General features: G+C 37.9%; 2 protein-coding genes across 2 annotated transcripts in view; both read left to right on the top strand.

Annotated features, from left to right (window-relative positions):
• The window catches only part of LOC129948811 (UPF0047 protein YjbQ-like), an 86,924-nt gene extending 70,242 nt beyond the window's left edge, over positions 1-16,682 (top strand). The window contains exons 3-5 of the mRNA XM_056059864.1: positions 9,680-9,734; positions 9,836-9,917; positions 16,467-16,682. Of these exons, the coding sequence (XP_055915839.1) occupies positions 9,680-9,734; positions 9,836-9,917; positions 16,467-16,682 (353 nt within the window). The remainder of the gene's footprint in view (positions 1-9,679; positions 9,735-9,835; positions 9,918-16,466) is intronic.
• Positions 16,683-16,793: 111 nt separating this feature from the next.
• LOC129948810 (mucin-5AC-like) lies at positions 16,794-19,015 on the top strand. The gene has a single exon (XM_056059863.1). The coding sequence runs from the start codon at positions 16,794-16,796 to the stop codon at positions 18,231-18,233; it is 1,440 nt and encodes a 479-aa protein (XP_055915838.1). The 3' UTR covers positions 18,234-19,015.
• The last annotated feature ends 493 nt before the right edge of the window (positions 19,016-19,508 follow it).

Below are 19,508 nucleotides of genomic sequence, written 5' to 3'. Positions count from 1 at the left end.
GAATACACTATACCCCATCCTCAGTTTAATAACTATAGCTTCAAAGTGACTCTACCTCCCAGGTCTTCTTGGGAGAATACATCATTTTTGAACGATGATTCTATAAACTTTTATACACTTACTTTCTTTTACTTAAGGTGGCGCTACAGTCCGGGGCGGATCTGGGCCTCAACCAACAAGCGTCTCCAGCCAGCTCGGTCCCTAGCTAGCTGTCTCCAGTTTCGCACGCCAAGTTGGTTGAGGTCCTCTCCCACCTGGGTGCGCCACCTGAGTCGCGGTCTTCCTCTACTGCGCCGTCCCTGGGGATTGGATTCGAAGACCTTTCGGGCTGGAGCGTTGATGAGTCCTCGACAGAGGACTTTACTTCTCAATTGCCTTCTCAGTCCAAAGAAGCAGCGATTTGCAAGAGTTATTCTTCGTTTGATTTCAGCGCTGGTGTCGTTGTCTGCATTAATAGCGGTGCCTAGGTAGACAAAGTCCTTAACTACCTCAAAGTTATAGCTGTCCAATGGTGACGTTTTGTCCAAGACGTCGTCGTTCAGTGTCATTTTTTGATGACAGCATATACTTGGTCTTGCCCTCATTGACCACTAAACCCATCTTCTTCGCTTCCGTCGCAATGCTCAAAACGCTCCACTGACATCACGCTTTGATCTTCCAATTATGTCAATATCATCTGCGTATCCGAGTAATTGGATGGATTTTTGGAAGATTGTGCCTCTAGTGTTGACGGTTGAGTTTTGCACAATTCTTTCCAGAACGATGTTGAAGAAGTCGCATGCTGTGCATCGCCTTGTCTAAAACCTTTTTCGACATCAAATGCATCGGTAAGATCTTTTCCGACCTTGATAGAGCAGCGTGCATTCTCCATCGTCATTCTGCACAAACGGATAAGTTTGACAGGGATGCCAAAACTAGACATTGCTCGGTAGAGCTCTTCCCTATAGATGCTGTCATACGCGGCTTTAAAATCGATAAAGAGATGGTTGGTATCGATTTGAAACTCCTGGGTTTTTTCCAAGATCTGCCGTAGTGTGAATATTTGGTCGATAGTGGACTTTCCTGGTCTGAAGCCACACTGATAAGGACCAATCAGGTTGTTGACGAATGGCTTCAGACGTTCACATAATACGGCAGAGAGGATCTTATACGCAATGTTAAGGAGACTGATGCCTCTGTAGTTGGCGCAGTTTAGAGGGTCTCCTTTCTTATGTATCGGGCACACTATGCTGAGATTCCACTCATCGGGCATGCTTTCTTCCGACTAAATTTTGCAGATGAGTTGGTGCATGCTCCCTACCAAGTCATCGCCTGCTGCTTTGAATAGTTCAGCGGTGATGCCGTCAGCTCCAGCAGCTTTGTTTTACTTAAGTTTAGATATAGCTATCTTCACTTCGTCAAGGTCGGGTAGGCGGAATTGTTGATCTGCGTCGCCGAGGTTGAGTGGTTCTATCTCCCTTACAGCGGAATTCGGTTCGTCATCGCCGTTATATAATTTGGAGAAGTGATCTTTCCATATTCTCAGCATCGACTGTGGTTCTACTACGATGTTCCCTTGATCGTCTTTACAGGCTTCGGTTCATGGCTGGTACCCTTGGGAGGTTTTTTTTACCTTTTGGTAAAATTTACGAACCTCATTCCTGTTGTGACATCCCTCTATCTCCTCGATCGCGCGCTTCTCATGCCCTCTTTTTTTCCGTCTAAGAAGCCGGTGTTCCTCTCTCCTCTTCTGCTCGTAGAGCTCGCGAGCAGCTCTAGTCCTTTTGTGCAGCGCCGTTTTGTATGCCTCTTGTTTCGCTGCGTGAGCTTGCCGGCATTCATCGTCAAACCAGGGGTTTCGCTGTGGTGGCCGTGTGAAACCTATCACTTCAGAGGCGGCATCTCTGATTGCTGCAAGGCAATGTTGCCACTGGTTTTCAATGCTTAATGCAGGAAGCATAGGACTCCTTAGGAGGTTATTAGAGACTCGATCGGAAAAGGACATGGCAGTCTCTTGCGATTGTAGCCGTCTAACGTCGAATCTTCTCACAGTACTTCCTTGTTTTGGTTTGGATCGAGATATCCGTAGCCGTACCTTGGCTACAACGAGGTAGTGGTCCGAGTCAATGTTGGCCTCTCGGAATGATCGCAATGTGGTCAATCTGCTTGACGGTTGATTGATCAGGAGATTTCCATGTCCCCTTGTCTCGTCCCGCAGCGAAATCGACCAGCCTGAATCCGTTGTCGGAGGTAGTGTCATGCAGGCTGTATCTCCCGATTATCCCACCAAAGATGTCTTCTCTTCCTAGCTTGGCATTAAAATCTCCTAAGACAATTTTAATGTCATAGCCAGGGCACTGCTCATATGTCTTGTCCAAGAGCTCGAAGAATATGTCTTTGGTGTCTTCATCTTTCTCCTCTGTTGGGGCATGCGCGCATATTAGGCTTATGTTGGCGAATTTAGCCTTGATGCGGATTGTCGAGATGCGCTCGCTCACACTGTTGAAACTCAAGACTTTTTGTCTGAGCCTAGTTCCAACAACAAATCCACACCCAAATAGACGCTGTCTTTGTTCTCGGTAGCAGTCGCCGTAGTAGATATCGCAGTCTTTTAGTTTGCGTTTGCCTGGTCCATCCCATCGCACTTCTTGGATGGCTGTAATATCTGCCTTGCAGCAGTTTAGGGCTTCCGCTAATTGTTCGGCTGCACGTGGTCTGTTAAGGGACCTAACATTCCACGTACATATCCGAAGTTCGTTGTCCTTATTTCGTTTGCGTGGGTTGTCAACAGTGAATCCGTCCGTATCCGAGGCTTGTTGGTGCTTCGCAACTAAAGGTATTTTTTACGTGGCCAGGAAGTCACCCCGACGGCCCAACCCCCAACCTGGAGGGCCAGATCCTTAGTATAACTCCAAGGAAGGGGAGCCGGATGAACCGCTCCTTATAGGTCTGGGCTCCGAATATGTCGAAGAAGCCCTATAAGGTGTTCACTAAGTAGTTCAACCTTACTGGAACTGTAGACGCCACCGTTGATTCTATCTCGAGAATTCGCCCGCTGCCGCCTGGATAAGGAGAGGTGCCTTAGTGGAAACACCTCTCCCCCCTCTCTCGTTTGCTGCCCCCAACAACTTTCCACTGGGGTTGGAACCCAATCTCCAGTTGAGGTACTAGGCACCCGATGTTCACCGCGGGGAGGTGAGAGTAGGAGTTGATAGACAGAGGTGGGTTTTGAGAAAAACCTGTGGATGCTTGTGTCCTCTTGAATGCACATGTCTACCATTTGAACATCAAAAACTTTTATACAGACGGATCAAAAACGGAGGATGGGGTTGGTGGAGGCGTATACTCAGATAGACTAAACTTAAGTCTCTCCTTTCGTCTACCCGATCATTGAAGCGTGTTCCAAGCTGAAATCCTGGCTATAAAAGAAGTCCTATCCTGGCTTAGAGAAAACGTTATATCAACTAATGATATACGCATCTTCTCGGATAACCAAGCTGCGTAAAAGTCCCTAGACTCTGTCTCCACTAACTCACTAACAGCCCTAAATTGTCAATCGTCTCTTACGGAGATGGCTACACAGTTCAACATTCACCTTTTCTGGGTGCCGGGCCATAGAGACATTCCAGGAAATTGCAAAGCTGACGAACTTGCAAAAAGCGCAACAACTTTACCTCTGATGGCTCACAACGCTAGCATAGGTATCCCCCTAGCTAGATGTAAACTCATGCTAAAGCAAGATACCATAGAGATGTCCTGACTGGGCACTGCTTAATAGGAAGGCATGCTATTCGACTTGGAGCCCCTGCAAATGATTTTTGTAGGAGTTGCATGGACGAGGAGGAGACAATCTCTCATCTTCTGTGCACATGCCCTGCCTTATCACGAAGACGTTGAATCAACCTTGGAGACTATTACTTCAACGATACCAGCGATCTAAAAAATTCTGACATTATTTGTCTCCTACGCTTCATTCGGCGCTCCAATTGGTTCTACGAGTTAAGCTGATCATCTGATCTATGTGGTATTACAACGGATCATACTTTGGTCTAAGTGTGTTGGACTTCCCAACCAACAGCCACTTTAACCTAACCTCTATCCCTGACATTACTCGCACATTGGAATGGTTGAGAGATATAAGACACTAGGCAAGTGCATTAAAAGTCGGTGCATATGCAGACTCCTCTAAAGTACTGGAGAGCTCTAGGTGACGCTACTTCGGTAGCCCTAGGCACCTCCTCGCGGTAGAGAGCGGGTAACGCTAACGCAGAAGGGGACCGAACAACTGCCGGAATAAGCAGCCAACCCAGCTTTGCTGGACGGGGCACTGACTTATCCCTGGGTTGAAGAAAATCTCCCTAAGGGCGAAGGAACTGCAGTTTGCGGTCAACGGCATGGAAGTCTGGTGGCGGATGAGCTTTTTTTAAGACGGCCACCGGAAGCAGCAAGTAGAGTGTGTATTCCAGAGCTACAAAAAGCGTTTGTTTTCCCATAGTGGGCGGTCTCAATCGGTTATGTGTTCGACCATACAAAGGGCGGGTGTGCCTGTCGAATCTGAGCTTATGAATAAATACCATGGTGGAAGGTTATATGCTGTTACATGAAATATGACAACAACTGGAAACGAGTCCCCAAGAGGTAACCTTTTTATGGAGAATCCTTCTACAGCTTCGGCTGCAGTAAACCGCACATCGGATTTGAGGGTGCGGCATATTTGATACAACAGCGTCAATCAAGACGCCATAATAATAAATGAACCGTCATCAATAAGTAGAAGTCTTTCAAGAAATGCAATGGATACTTTTGGCTATGGTATACGTACCAAAATCGGAGTTTGGAACGTTCGATCTTTGTATGGCGAAGGAAGACACGAACAGCTAGAGCGCGAAATGCTTCGTCTTAAGATCAGTATCCTGGGCATTATTGAAAAAAAGTGGGGATGAAGAGCTGAATACAGATTTGACACTGGACAAACGAGAATGCTGTATTCCGGAGATGATGAAAGAGAGGGTGGCCAAAGGCCTCATGGTGTTGGAATAATGTTGAACAAAGTAGCTAGGCGCAGTCTTATATCATGGGCGCCAATATCTGAAAGAATAATGACTGCAAGGTTCCGCTCAAAAATTCGCAACATCACAATCGTTCAGTGTTATGCCCCCACAAATGAAGCGACCGAAGAAGACAAAACCGCGTTCTACACTCATCTTAACTCGGTTTACAGCAGTGTTCCAAGAGCCGATATCATGATCGCCATGGGAGACCTCAACGCTCAAGTCGATGCAGGCAATTACTGGTCTGGAACGAGTTATGGGAAAATATGAAAATGGTGACATGCTTGTCGACTTTTGTAACGTAAATCGTCTTGTAATTGTTGGGACTGTATTTAAACATAAGACGTGCAACAAAGTCACATGGATGCACCCAGATGGTCATACCGAAAATCAAATTGATCACGTCATGATTCAGCAGCCATGGAGGAAGTCTATGTGTGATGTCCGAAATATAAGAAATGCCGATTTGGGAAGCGACCACCATTTGGTTGTCACGAGTCTCAAATTAAAAACCGCAGAATGCAGCGAGAAATCCAAAATTCAATTCGAATGCTTTAAGTGATCCGAACATAAATTGTAGCTATATGAACGCCCTTAACTACAAAACTTCGTCATTAAAGTGAGTGTTGACTCAGATGATGACGAGATGTGGGGTCAAATTAAAAGTGTTTTTATGGAGGCTCGATCTGAGACTGTACGTACGAGAGTTAGTGACTCTTGGATATCCCAAGAAACCTGGGAAAAAATCGAGCTTGGTAAATCGTTCAAGCTGCAAATTAAGGCCGAGACAGATGCTCAACGAAAGGCTGAATTGCGAAACGCATATCGGATTGCACACAAGATGGTCTATCGTTGTGTGAGACGTGACAGGAGGGTCAGGATAGATGAACTCGCTGATAATGCTGAAAACGCTGCAAGAAGAGGAGATATCCGAGAATTGTACCAAATCGCCAAAGAAGTTGTCAAGAAAAAAAGAACCAACAATCATCCTGTAATGGATGTGGATGCGACACTATTTGTATCAATTGAAGATCAACTTCGCAGGTGGGAGGATCACTTTTGTGCCCTGTTAAATGATGACCCCGTTTAACAGAGTGCTGAAGTGCCCCGATGCGCAGATCCTACAGGAGTATTGACATCGAACCCCCTTCGGTAGCGGAAATTGAAACAGCGATTAAACTCCTCAAAAACAAAAAAGCAGTCGGGCTTGACGGAGTATCAGCGGAATTCCAGAAAACTGATCCCGCCACATCAGCTAGTATCTTGCATCCGCTTATACAAACTGTTTGGGAAAACGAAACCTATCCGAAGGAATGGAAGGATGGAGTGATTGTTAAGGTGCCAAAAAAAGGTGATCTCAAGAACTGCAACAATTGGCGTCGTATTACCGTTTTGTCCGTTTTCCCAAATCCTCGAACGGATAAAGGCTAGAATTGAGACTACACTCAAGATGAATCAGGCTGGCTTCCGCAGCGGTCGGTCGTGCGTTGACCATATCAACACCTTACGCATTGTTCTTGAGCACTCTGCAGAATTTCAAACACTGCTAAACCTCATGTTTGTAGATTTTGAGAAGGCCTTTGACCGAGTTAACCGAGAATGTATATGGGGATCACTTATAAAGGAGTCCTACAACAATGCAAGGTGTTTCGTGTTGCATAATGGGCAGCTATCCGACTCTTTCGAAGTGCGTCAGAGTGTGAGACAAGGGGATGTTTTATCGCCAATTCTTTTCCTGCGGGCGATAGATGATGTTCTGACGGCCAGCGTCGGTACACTTGGGGGACAAGGTATTCAATGGAGAACGTTTGAAGGCTTAGCCATTTAGACTATGTCGACGATATATGTCTCATGGCAAATAACATCAGTGGGCTGAACGAGATGTGTCAAACTTTACGGGTGAAAGGAGAATCGTGCGGTTTTAAAATAAATAGCAAAAAGACAATAATGCTAACAGGCCCCCCAACACAACATCGTACTATTCTGCATGCCACGCCTATTGAAGAGGTCGAACAATTTAATTACCTCGGAGGTATTGTGCTCTGTCACAAATTTGGAAATCCAATCAAATCTCCTTACGCACTAAACTGAGATTCTTCGAATCCAATGTGAAATCCGTGCTATTATACGCTTGTGAAACATGGAAAGTCTCGGCCACCATCTCGAGAAAATCACAGGCTTTTGTGAACCGCTGTTTGCGTCACATCCTTAAAATTCGCTGGCCACAAACAATATCTAATAAGTAATTGTAGCGTAGGACAGTTCAGAGGCGCTTGGACATCGACATCAGAAAGTGCATATAGCAATGGATTGGTCACACCCTGAGGAAACCAAAAGATGATATTGCGAAGCAGTCCTTTGAATGGAATCCTCAGGCGTCACGGTGGGTTGGAAGACCAAGAACAACATGGAAATCTACAGTGCTATCGGAAGCTAACTCCCGGAGAAAGACGTGGCCACAGTTAAAGTACCTAGCTGCAGATCGAGAAGCATGGAGACGTTTTGTTGACGCCCTATGCCCCGTACTGGGTTCAAGTACCTGATAATGTATATGGAGACGACATCGTTATAATGGTTTCAGGACAATTTAAATCTACACTTTGGAAACGGCCTAGTCACTGATAAAGCTTCGGTTCCCATCGATCAACGAAATCAAGCATCAGTGAGCGCGGTTGGTAGACAGATGGGCGACCGTGTCGAAACCTATAGCGTCCTGTTGTCATGTGTTCTTTCTGTCTGTTTTTCTATCTCTTCTGTCATTCTGTCTTGTTTTGATGTCGCTCAAGGTGCTGTGTCTCTACTCTGTACATGTATCTGCTGAGTAGTATGTGATGTAAACCTACACTTTGTGAACTTCTACAATTAGCTCTTAATATGCCCAGTAAATGGGACAGCTAGTGTGGACTAAATGTTAACCCACTTAAGACAAAAAAAAACCTCAGTTGCCTTATATACGAATACTTGCAGCCGAATTTTTTGAAAAAGATTGAGCCCAAGCCCGAAACCCATTCTTTGCATGTACCAAAGGGTTACCAATCTTAAAAATATGCTTAAAACTCAAAGAATTGCATGTATAGTTACTACAAGTGCCATGAGGACTAAACCAACTGCAGCCCTAGAGGCATTCCTCTCGCTAGACCCTCTCAAATTATTCGTAAAAGAACTGGTGTCCAAAATCGCATCACGTCTAATACAGTGTAATAACTGTATTCGTTTACTTAGCGAAGCCAACACGGTTACCCTCCTTTGGGTTCCAGGACACTGTTATATTAATGGTAGTGAAAAGACAGACAAATTGGCCAAAAAGGATAAATTCTTAGTCAGCCATATGGTATCAATAATTTACAAAGCCACTAATTGACCAAAGTTTCATTGAAATCGCAACCAGCAAAAAATTGTAGGGATTCGAGGAATCTATGATCAAAGGTTAAACAAAATTTTGTTTGCAACTAGACAGGCTAGACAGGTTGTCCTTTGCGATAAGTATCCTAACTCATTTGGTACCCACATGAACAGGTATCAGCTCATCCGATTTAGTCGAAAGCACAATTACAACAACAATTGTCCTATGCATCGTCTCGTCGTCGTTGCCACCCAGAGACGTTTTAAAATATCCCCAGAAATCAGGATGGTGCAGGGAGGCACCCTTTACAGCATTCCTCACCAATCTTCATATACCCTACCCAATCCTTCTTCTTTCTTGGGGAGGAGAATGGATCCAAAGTGAGATGTTTCTCGGTATGTATCCCCATATAATCCACCTTATAACCTAACCTAAGTCACTAGCCCATGGTTCTCTTCGAGGTGTTGCATCACCTAATTCATTTGTTTTAATGATTGATTTCTATTAGTAATAATTTTTGTAACTAATGTTTGAGGCCTAAAATATTGTAAATCTCACCATGTATTTAAAAAAAAACCCAATCTCATTGAGATTTATACAAAGGCAACACGCGGCGTGGCTCGGCTCCCCAAATTGACGTTATGTAGTACATTAAGGGAAATGTGTGTTCTTCGCCCTATTTAGTTTCTTCAGTGTCCTATGCATTTGTCCTACATATAGATGAAATCTGGGCAAGGTAGTCAAGTTAGACAAAAAAAAACATGTATAAGGAACTAAATACATCCACCATTGGATTTGGGTCATGTAAATATAATAAATAAAAAGGTGTCTATTCGCATTGTATACATTTGTCGTCATACTTACAGTGTGGTTTAGTTCACAAAATTATAGATATACTGTACAACTATATAAATCTATACAAAAAGAACAGGTTCCCATATTCGTTAAGGGTCCTTAAAATTTCTTAAATGCTTTCCATTTGATGATACAGACAAAACCAAATATAGTTGACTTTGCAGCTTTGACATCTTCTTACAGGCATAATTGAATTGAGTTAAAAATGTTCTTGAAATATTCATTTATACATTTGTATGCTATGACAAAATAATTACCTCTGTAATATCTTGAGATAAAGAGAGTTTTTATTGTTGGTGTGTCCGAACACTTCACTTTTATTAATTTACGCAATTTCAAAACTATTTCCCCAAAACGGTTGTTCGATAACGTAATGACTTCTTCTTTTGTTTAACAGTTTTCATAAAGAAATATTAAATATTAATTTTGTTTTTTCCTATTTTACTTCCAGTTCTTCACACATCAGCGAGTTTAGCGTTGAACGAAAGTTGGGATCCAGACGTGAGGTAAAATCTACAATGCCAAAGTCATTGACATTTGGTTTTGGTGTAGATTGGATATTTTTATATTTAATATTTTTAATACTTGTTCTTTTTTGTTTTTATAGAGATGATATGGAAATGATGTTAAATAAAATAGTTCCAGAAGGCTTACCGTACAGGCACTCGTGTGAGGGACCTGATGATATGGTAAGTTTATAAGATGGGTTAAGCTGTCAAATTTATATATTTATAGTGGTGGACAAAATAATAGACATTCTTCTAAGATTTGCATTACAATTTAAAATGAATTACGGAAAAATATGAGCATTAAAATGAACTGTACAAATATTATCGGTACTAGCGACGCACGTTCTAATGCGTGTTTATTTTTTAGTTACATATTTGTTTCTCAAAAAGTTTGTGTATGAGGAATTAGGAAATACAATTGCAGATGACTGCCCTTTAACACTTTTTACCGGTGCTTTAAAAAATGTTAATGAAAAATTCCGAGCAGTTATTTGGAAGAATTCTAGAATTCTCCGCTGCAAACAGATCCGTAGCTAAAACCCATTAACTCTGTAAAGTTAGAGGCCAGTTATAGCAATCATTGATTTTCATCATTTTCAACTAATCACTGGAATTTGTTTGACAGGTCGTTTATAGCTATAATTGACAATTTATGTCTTTGAAACAAAATTTCCTGATTACAATTTTCGGTTTTCTTTTTTGATTGTGTTTCTTTTTCAGCTCTGATCGATCATAGCTTCAAATTCGTTTTTTTTTTAGTTCTGAACATGTTCTGTGAACTCAGAATAAAATAACAGAGTAAAATGCTGAAAACCAAACAATTGAAAGCCGGTAAATTAAAAATCATCGTCAAAACAATAAAAATGGCGGAAGGGGCTGTTCGCTTGAAAGATAATTTAGAAAAAAACTAATTGCATGTAGCATTTTTATGAATCAAATATATTTCACGCTTCAAATGGACCAACTCTATGACTGTTTTTTAAACGCCTTTTTTGAACTCCTTCAAACAGGCGACATTTTAAACCATGACAGTTTAGTGCTTACGTTGTTTCATAATTAAATCAGAGAGCTCTGAACATACTCTGCTCAGAACTCTACTCTACTCTACTCTACTCTACTCTACTCTACTCTACTCTACTCTACTCTACTCTACTCTACTCTACTCTACTCTACTCTACTCTACTCTACTCTACTCTACTCTACTCTACTCTACTCTACTCTACTCTACTCTACTCTACTCTACTCTACTCTACTCTACTCTACTCTACTCTGTTCGCTCAGAATCTGCTCAGGGCTCAGCTCTGAACTAAAAGATAAAAACGCCAAATGGCTGCGTTCAATCTCGTGTTGGATAGGGTATCTTGGATAGGTGGATTTTTAGATACCATGTTGAACGAGTTGGATAGCTGTCAAAAATTAAAAACAATTTTCAGCTGTTCACAAAAAGCAGAGAAACATTTAAGCTTCATAGTCAAAATTGCTGTAAGATAAAACATTTAATGGATAATTCAACTGATTATAACAAAAAGGTATCCGGATACCCTATCTGTCTGAGATTGAATGCAGCAATTCATTTATTTCCTGATTGGAATCAAGCGTTTGATATTATAGTTGAACATTGTTACCTAGCTCAATTTCAAACTAACCAAAACCGGGTATCCCTAAAATATGCAACAAAAAGAAGGCATACCCTACTATCAGATAAAAATCGTTGCAGATACGGAAGCGGTAAAGTGGAAATGTTGGTTAAGAATTTTAGGTTGAGTAGAGTTTCTAAAAAGCAACATTTCCACTTTACAAGAAGAAATAAATCCGTGCTGATTCAGAAGCGTGAGATTGAAACTGGGATTCGTGTGTTGGTGAGTTGGAGAACCATCAACGGGATAGGAGCTTTTCTCTAAAATATGAAAATGGTGTTGTTCTTAGCGAGGAAGACAACTAGGTAGGGAGGGTCCAATTATACCAGTCACGACCCCTCACACAGGCAAATCGGATGGTTACAACATATAAGTTCAACTGCCAGGTAGGAATAGAAAGCAAATAAAACAATTTCAGTTCTGAATCCGAAACGCTTTTATGTTCCGAAATATAAATTAAACTATTAGCTGTTCATTGAAAACAGTTTTATCATGGAATAAAAATTAAATTGTCTAAAAGAGAAGTTGGAGGCGTGAAGGTTAGAGCATAATACTGTCATGCCAGAGGTCTTGGGATCAATCCCTGCCAGTGCCATCTAAAGGTTTTTTTACTGCCTGTTGCGAGGAATTGACCAATCCGTCAAGAGTAATTGTTGTCATGAAAAGTGCTTTCTCAAATTAGCCATTCGGATTCGGCTTAAAAATTTTAGGTTCCCTATATCTCTGACAACATTACTTGCACAAAGGAATGGTTGAGAGTTGAAAAATAACAAAAGTATATTCGTTGGTCTTAGGTTTGAAACAGTAATAAAAGCGAATTTATATAAGCATAGTTATAGGTTCAAATAGGTTTTACTTTTTTAATTTCTTTCATAGTTAGTAGAAATAGCACACATTTGAATAACTGTTGTAAAAGTTAATTGTAGGGAAAAAACAAATAGTTTTCAAATTTATTTTACTAACCAAACTAGTATTTTGTTGATCGACCAACATTTTTCAACGTCGCCTAACATCTTCCAGGTAAACTTTCCACCAACTTTTGGCAATTACTCTGGGAAATGAAACTTCCCGCTTCTTGAATTCCAATCCAAAGTTAAATTTTTGCTGCCGAATCCTTACCGTAACATCATTCCGTAAAATGTTGATCAATTCATTGGTAAGCCACTCCTTAACGTTTTTGCTGCATGTTTTGGGACATTATCATGCCTGCAAATCCAGTTAATTGCCATTGACTCCAATGCAAATGGTTCCAAATTGTTTCTCATCTTACCATTTTTTCTTATCAACAGACTAACACAAAAAAAAAGAAAACGCTCCCCAAACCAACAGGCTGCATCCTTCGTGTCTTACCGTCTTCAAAGTATACTTTGGATTGTAGGCTCTATGGCGATGTACAAACGTTTTTCCGTCAGGTCCGATGCGATTTATCTTTTTTTCATCGGTCCATAAAACTCCTTCAAAAACGCACATCTTTTCTTAGGAGGGATTACGTAAAATCCATTCGAGCCTTGACGTTCTTGATTGATAGCAACGGTTTTTTATTAAGACTTATAAAATTTTATAAGTGGTAATTTGAAAATCATTGGTTTACCATTTGCTCAAGGTCATTCATTTTTCGGTTTCAAAACAAAAGCAGAATAAAAATATAGGACACATAGTGAAAAATATTTTCAAGTGATTCCTTTGAGTTAATTTTTGACCAATTTTTCCATATATCAACCATATCTTCAGGTCTTCAGTAAGAAATATGGTTCGGAAATTATTTGTGTTATCATGTAGAAAAAACGCAACTAGGAAACTTCTCTTACCAATAATTGGTCATGTTGTGCGGACTGTTACCCCGTCAGTTTAGAACAACGTTTCTTTCACACCATGATCTTTAATCACCAGCCAAAAAATTAGGTGTACAACATGTTAAACTACTGCGAACATCAGCAAATCGATAAATTTGGGTCATCAGTAACACTTGCACTTCCACTAGCACTATTTTCTACTAAGCGTACCTTACGATAGTACACCTACCTTAGCACATAAGTAAATCTTCCAGTTTCTATAAAGTTCTTAACATTTTTACAGCTTAATTTTTCTAAGCAATCTGTTATGGTAAATATCAAACATAAACTAATGTTATTACAATTCAAATGCAAGTATAAAAACATATTGTGACACCATCACGAAGAACAGAAAAAGACCATTTTTTAAATGTCTTACTTGTAATATTCGCTCATTACACTTGCAGAAGAGCCAAGAAACTTGTTGCTTTATTTTACATACATTTCTTACACTTGGAATGATTCTAAACATTTTTTGCTTTCAGTCCTCAGATATTAAAGATATTAAGACAATATTCATAAAGACCTAAAATACGGCGTGACTTGATATATAGGGAATTTTTTAAAAGGCTTGAGAAACTTTAAATAATATTACGAAGACATAATGTTGTTGGAATGATGTTTTTATTAACTTCCCATAGGAAGTTATTGTAATGGTTCCGCTTTGTCAAATTGACAATTTTGACATTTCTATACGTTTCAAGGTCCTTAGAGTCGAAATAAAAGATTTTTAGAACGATGTCTGTGCGTGCGTGTGTACGTACGTTCGTACGTCCGTACGTTCGAGACGTTTTTTTCGTTGTCCATAGCTCAAGAACCAGAAGAGATATCGACTTCAAATAAATTTTGTTATACAGATAAAAAGGCAGAAAGATGCAGAAAGGGCTCACAAAAAATTGCGTGGGTGGTTTTTTTACCAAAGCAGTTTAAAAAAAGGTGAACATTTTGGTTAATCCTAAATATCTCATAAACCAAAACCGGTAGAGACTTGAATGAAATTTTATATAATATATTATAACGTGATACCAAACAAGTATAAGTAAAATAATCCAACTAACGGTTTTTTCATAAATCAAAAAAACTGAAAAAAAAAATTAGTCACTTCGAAAATTTTACGAATACAAAATAATTTGATCTCCAAAAAATTTTGTGCAACAAAAAATAACGTTTTTAACATCCTGGTAAGATTCTGAGAAAAATCGAACTGACATTTTTTTTTATAAAAAAATAAAACCCTAAAAAAACATTACTTAAAGTTGGTAAAAAGTGAATTTCGACTAATGTTTTCAGCATTCGATAAAATTTTGAGAATAATCGAATTGATAGTTTTTTTTTACAAAAAATAAAAACTTAAAAGAAAAATTTACAAAAGTTGTTAAAAATTGATTTTTGACCCAAATATCTTTTCAAAAATTTAAGATTATGACTTCCAACTAGTTTCTTCTTATAAAAAATTTTGTTTTCACATTTGGAAACAATTTGAAAACAATTGAAAAATTTACAAAAAATAAAAACCTAAACAAGAAAATTAATAAAATTTGAAAAAATTGATTTTCGACTTAAATATCTTTTCAAAACTTTGAGATATTGGCTTTAAACTACTTTTATCTTTTACAAAAATATTATTATAAACATTCATTAACATTTTGAGATAAACCGAATTGAAAGTTTTTCTTACAAAAAATAAAAACCTAACAAAAAAAAAAACAATAATAAAACTTGGTACAAATTTACTTTCTACTCAAATAACTTTTCAAAGAAAATATTGTTTTTGATATTCAGAGGTTTTAATTATAAAAATCCAATAGTCCGTTTTTCCATAAAAACTAAAATCTATAAAAAATAGTACGAAAATTGTGATGATGATGTTCGGTTCTTGATATCTCTCAAATTAATTTCGTTCATCTATTTTGCAAAAATTTAAGGAATGCTACTAAAAGTGGTAAAATTATGTTTTCGACCAAAAATCTATTTAACAAAACTAGATTTTCAAACTTAACTATTTATTTATTTGAAAAATATTGTTGTTAATTTTAAAATTTTAACTGACAACTTTTTAAACCCAACACTACCTAAAAACTACAAACTTTTAAGCAAGACAAATCGACAAAAGATATCAGTGTGGTCAGCATCCCAGCCTCTTTTTAATATTAAGATAATCTAGTATTTATTTTAATGTCGCCAGCGTGTAAACCATACTAAACAGTCCATTTACTCGTAAATCGATAAAAAGATGATTCGTTTATTAATTTCAGATATTTCCGGTAAAACACAGAAAATTCAACAAATTTTCTTACTGCATGATTCTAAACTCTTTGCTTCTATAAGATACTTGTTAAGTCAAGTTGTTATAGTGGTGAAAGTATTTATAATTTGAAAAATAAGAATCCATTGTTGAATTTTTATAAAATAAAACAGAAGTCCTGAAAAAGCAAATGACTTAATTCATAATTTAATATAATTTCTTTGAGTAATAATTATCAATCGTTTCAATAACTCGACTTCCAAACCCTTTTGAATAATAATAATTTAATAATTTTTTAACATCATGAACATCATAAACATGAGTGTAATGTACCCTAACTGTTTTAATATCTCGCTTAATTTACTTAAATTTCCCACCTTTATTTTGAGACCATAATATAAATAAAGAAATTCCTTCCTAAAAAGTACTTACTTACTTAAGGTGGCGCTACAGTTCTGTGTGAACTAGAAACAGCGGTTAGCAAGAGTTATTCTGCGTTTGATCTCAGCGCTGGTGTTGTTTTCTGCGTTTACAGCGGAGTCTAGGTAGACGAAGTCCTTGACTACCTCAAAGTTACGTCTGTCGATGGTCGATGGTGATGTTTTGACCAAGACGTTGGTGTTGTATGTCCTTTCTTGACGACAGCATGTACTCCCAAAAATATACGATACAAAATACCTGTAACCTAATTTAATTCTAATTTGGCCCAACCAATTATAAAATTTGTTGTGGACTTTAAAGTTTGGGAACAATTAACATATCCTTGCAATATAAAGATCACAAACAATAAATGTTAAGTCCAATTTCTTTGATTTCAAACATTAAGGATTATTGATAAGAGTCGACTTTAATATTTAAGTTATAGCATAAATCGTATAGATCTATTTCACTAAAATTATAGCGTCAACATTAAATTTTATTATTAATAAGGCCCATTATATTCACTATATAATATAATTAATGAATTTTATTTTATTTGTTTTAAAAAAAATGTTTTTTCTTTCTTTATTCACAGCCAGCACATGTGAAAGCATGTTTTCTAGGTAGCTCACTGACAATCCCCATCACGGATGGAAAACTTTCATTAGGAACATGGCAAGGTGTTTGGCTGTGCGAACATCGAGATCAAGCTGGCTCCCGTAAATTAGTAATAACATTATCCGGATGTCCAAGGGAATCGGCACGTAGCCCTTTGTCACCGGTATCACCAATTGCGTCTACCTCCAGTTAGGGAAGGCCTCGCTCCGCCCGCGACAGCCGGTAATCGCGGGGGAGCGACAATAATGACATCATTTCGTCGAAATTAATTTTTACAAAAAATTTAGCTAATACGAAATTATTAATGACAGCAACGCAACAGCTGCCAACATCATCGACGCAACAAACAACAACATTAGATAAAACTTCGAATGTTTCTACGATAAGTCCTAGTAATATTAATTTACCTATAAATACCGCTACTACTGCAACATGTGATACAGTAATAAAACCACACAAAAATGTAGTAGTGTCATCGTCGTCGTCGTCGTCATTGTTGTCCCAAACATCCGCATTAGCTAAATTTAATAGAATTATCGATAATACAATGCCCGCAACAAATTATTACTCTAGAAACAAACAACAACAAAGTAGTAACCAAAAACATCAATTCCAACAACAACAACAACAACAAAAACAGGCAAATGTATTAAATAATACTAGAAAAGAAATTAATTCCAAAACAACAACACCAACAAACGCAGATAATAATTATTATACGAGTAACAATTGGTATAATAATTATTATTCTACAACAAACGATAATCAAACCAAACGAAATGATGTGCATTATTTGTTGAAACAATTAAATAGTTTTAGTGATATAGAAGAAATAGAAATTGTTGATTTGCATCGTAGTAGTAATTATCATTCGCAAGCGCATTCGCATTCGCAAAAGAGGAAATCCGTTAAATCGTCAACAGTGACGGCATCTTCGGTCGCAACTCCGACATCGTCAATGTCGAACAAATCATCGCCAACATCGGTATCACATAAGATTCGCTACTCGGATTGGGGCGAAGGCGTCGATGTGAGCATGGGTGAAATGGACGGTTACGGTGAGGCGAGTGGAGACGATAATACTCTCCTACCGCAACAGTATGATGATTACATATTTCAATCCTGCCATTATTTGGAAACCAGTTGCTTTGCAACAACCATTACCACTGCCATCGCTGGGAGCAGTAGTCATGAGTTTCGGCCTTCAACGTCTACCACATCGGCGGCCTCAACGAGTTCGAATAATAAACTCAAGAGTCCTATAGCTGCAACGGAAGTAGTTACGAAGCCACCATCACCATCAACAAAGAGTGTCAACACTACCAACCTTCTTACATCGCCAAAATCAACAACAACGACAACGGCAATGGCAACGGCAACAACCTATCGCACCACCAGCCGTCTTACTGGCAACGAAGTCATTCAAACCCAACTATCCACTTCGTCACAATCGTCTTCTTCTTTGGCTAAAAATGGGGGCGGTGGTGGCTGTAGTGGAAGCAGCAGCAACGGAAGCGATGAACGCCGGGCGCCATTTTTCAAATGTTGTTATACGCCGATTGATCGATGGCGAGAAAAACGCCATGTAGCTGCTGCCAGTAGTAGCAGTCAAGCTGCAAGTGCAATTGGCGTTAGTGGAAGTGGAAGTGGCAGTGGCAGTGGCAAACGCTCAACACACAATGGTGCCGGAAAAACTCCTACTAGCCAACAAAATCCAAGGACTGGTCTTGGCGATTCTGTTTGACATACGACGATAAAACAATAACACTCTAGCGAAAGTAATTTAAAATTGAATTATTTTTAATAAAACAAATTTAAATAAAAAATAAAAAACAAAACAACAAATTAAACAAAAACACACAACGTCGTGTTAAGACAAAGTAGAATTTATAATTTTTTGTATATTTTTTTAATTTTCATCTTGTGTGTTATTTTTAAAAATGAATAAATAATGCAATGAAAGTTTGGAAACTTGGGTACTTTTGTAATTAATAAAAATAAAAATATATAATAAAACATTTGTAGGAAAAAATTAAAAAAAAAAAAAAAACAATAAATTCAAAACCACATACTTTTAAGAAAAATGCAATTTCATAATTTCAAATAATAAAATCTACAAAACAAAAATTCAAATTCATTTCTAGAAAAAACTAAAAAGAGTGCTTATTAGAAAAGAAAATTACAAAATTGTATGTAATATGCAAACAAAAAAACAGCTTGGAAAGCTTTCAAATTATTAATAGTTTCTTTTTTTTTTATGAATTCTTATCTATTTTTTAAAGCACACAATGCCACACAGCATAGAGGAACGAAAAATCAAAGAGAAAAATTGTTTTTAAAACATTGTTAAATTTAAACTTGGAATATTATATTAATATACATTATTGGTTAATTATTATTATTTCTTCTTTTATTATTCTTATTTAGAGATACCATTATGTCATTCTTTATTCTGAGTTGCATTTAGTTTGTTAATATAAATATTTCTAGTTTTTGGGGAAATAAATGGGTTACGCACAGTTAAAATGTATTGTTTTTTATTTGTTTTAAATTTACATAATTCTATCTCTGGGACATTGCAGTGTATAAATGAATTAGAAAGGAGAGCTACCAGCAAATTAGACCATTTATTTTTGTATACCTAGTTTAATCTAGCCAAACCAAGTCTTAATTTTAAACATGAACAGTCTTATTTAAGAGAATTCGCTAAACAGATGAATAGTTATACATTTAATAAGGATTTATGTAGACTCTATGTAAATTCCTATTTATAAAAAAATCTGCTTTAATTTTAGTTATACAATGCTTATATCAAAAAAGTACCAAAATGTCTATAAAATCAGCTTGTTGTCATAACAACTAAAATATAACAAAATAATTCCAATTATTTGTATGATATTCTCTTTCGAAAATCTATATTTTTTTAAAATTCTTCGTTTCTTCGGCTCACGAGCTTAACTGGAGAGGCATTATTGTTTTTATTTTAATTTCAAAAAGAGAGGAGAGAAAATGACATTTA

This window comes from Eupeodes corollae, chromosome 3 (assembly GCF_945859685.1).
Source record: "Eupeodes corollae chromosome 3, idEupCoro1.1, whole genome shotgun sequence".
NCBI classification, from domain to species: domain Eukaryota; kingdom Metazoa; phylum Arthropoda; class Insecta; order Diptera; family Syrphidae; genus Eupeodes; species Eupeodes corollae.
The sequence above is the reverse complement of the archived record's forward strand: the minus strand, read 5'-3'. Positions and strand labels throughout refer to the sequence as shown.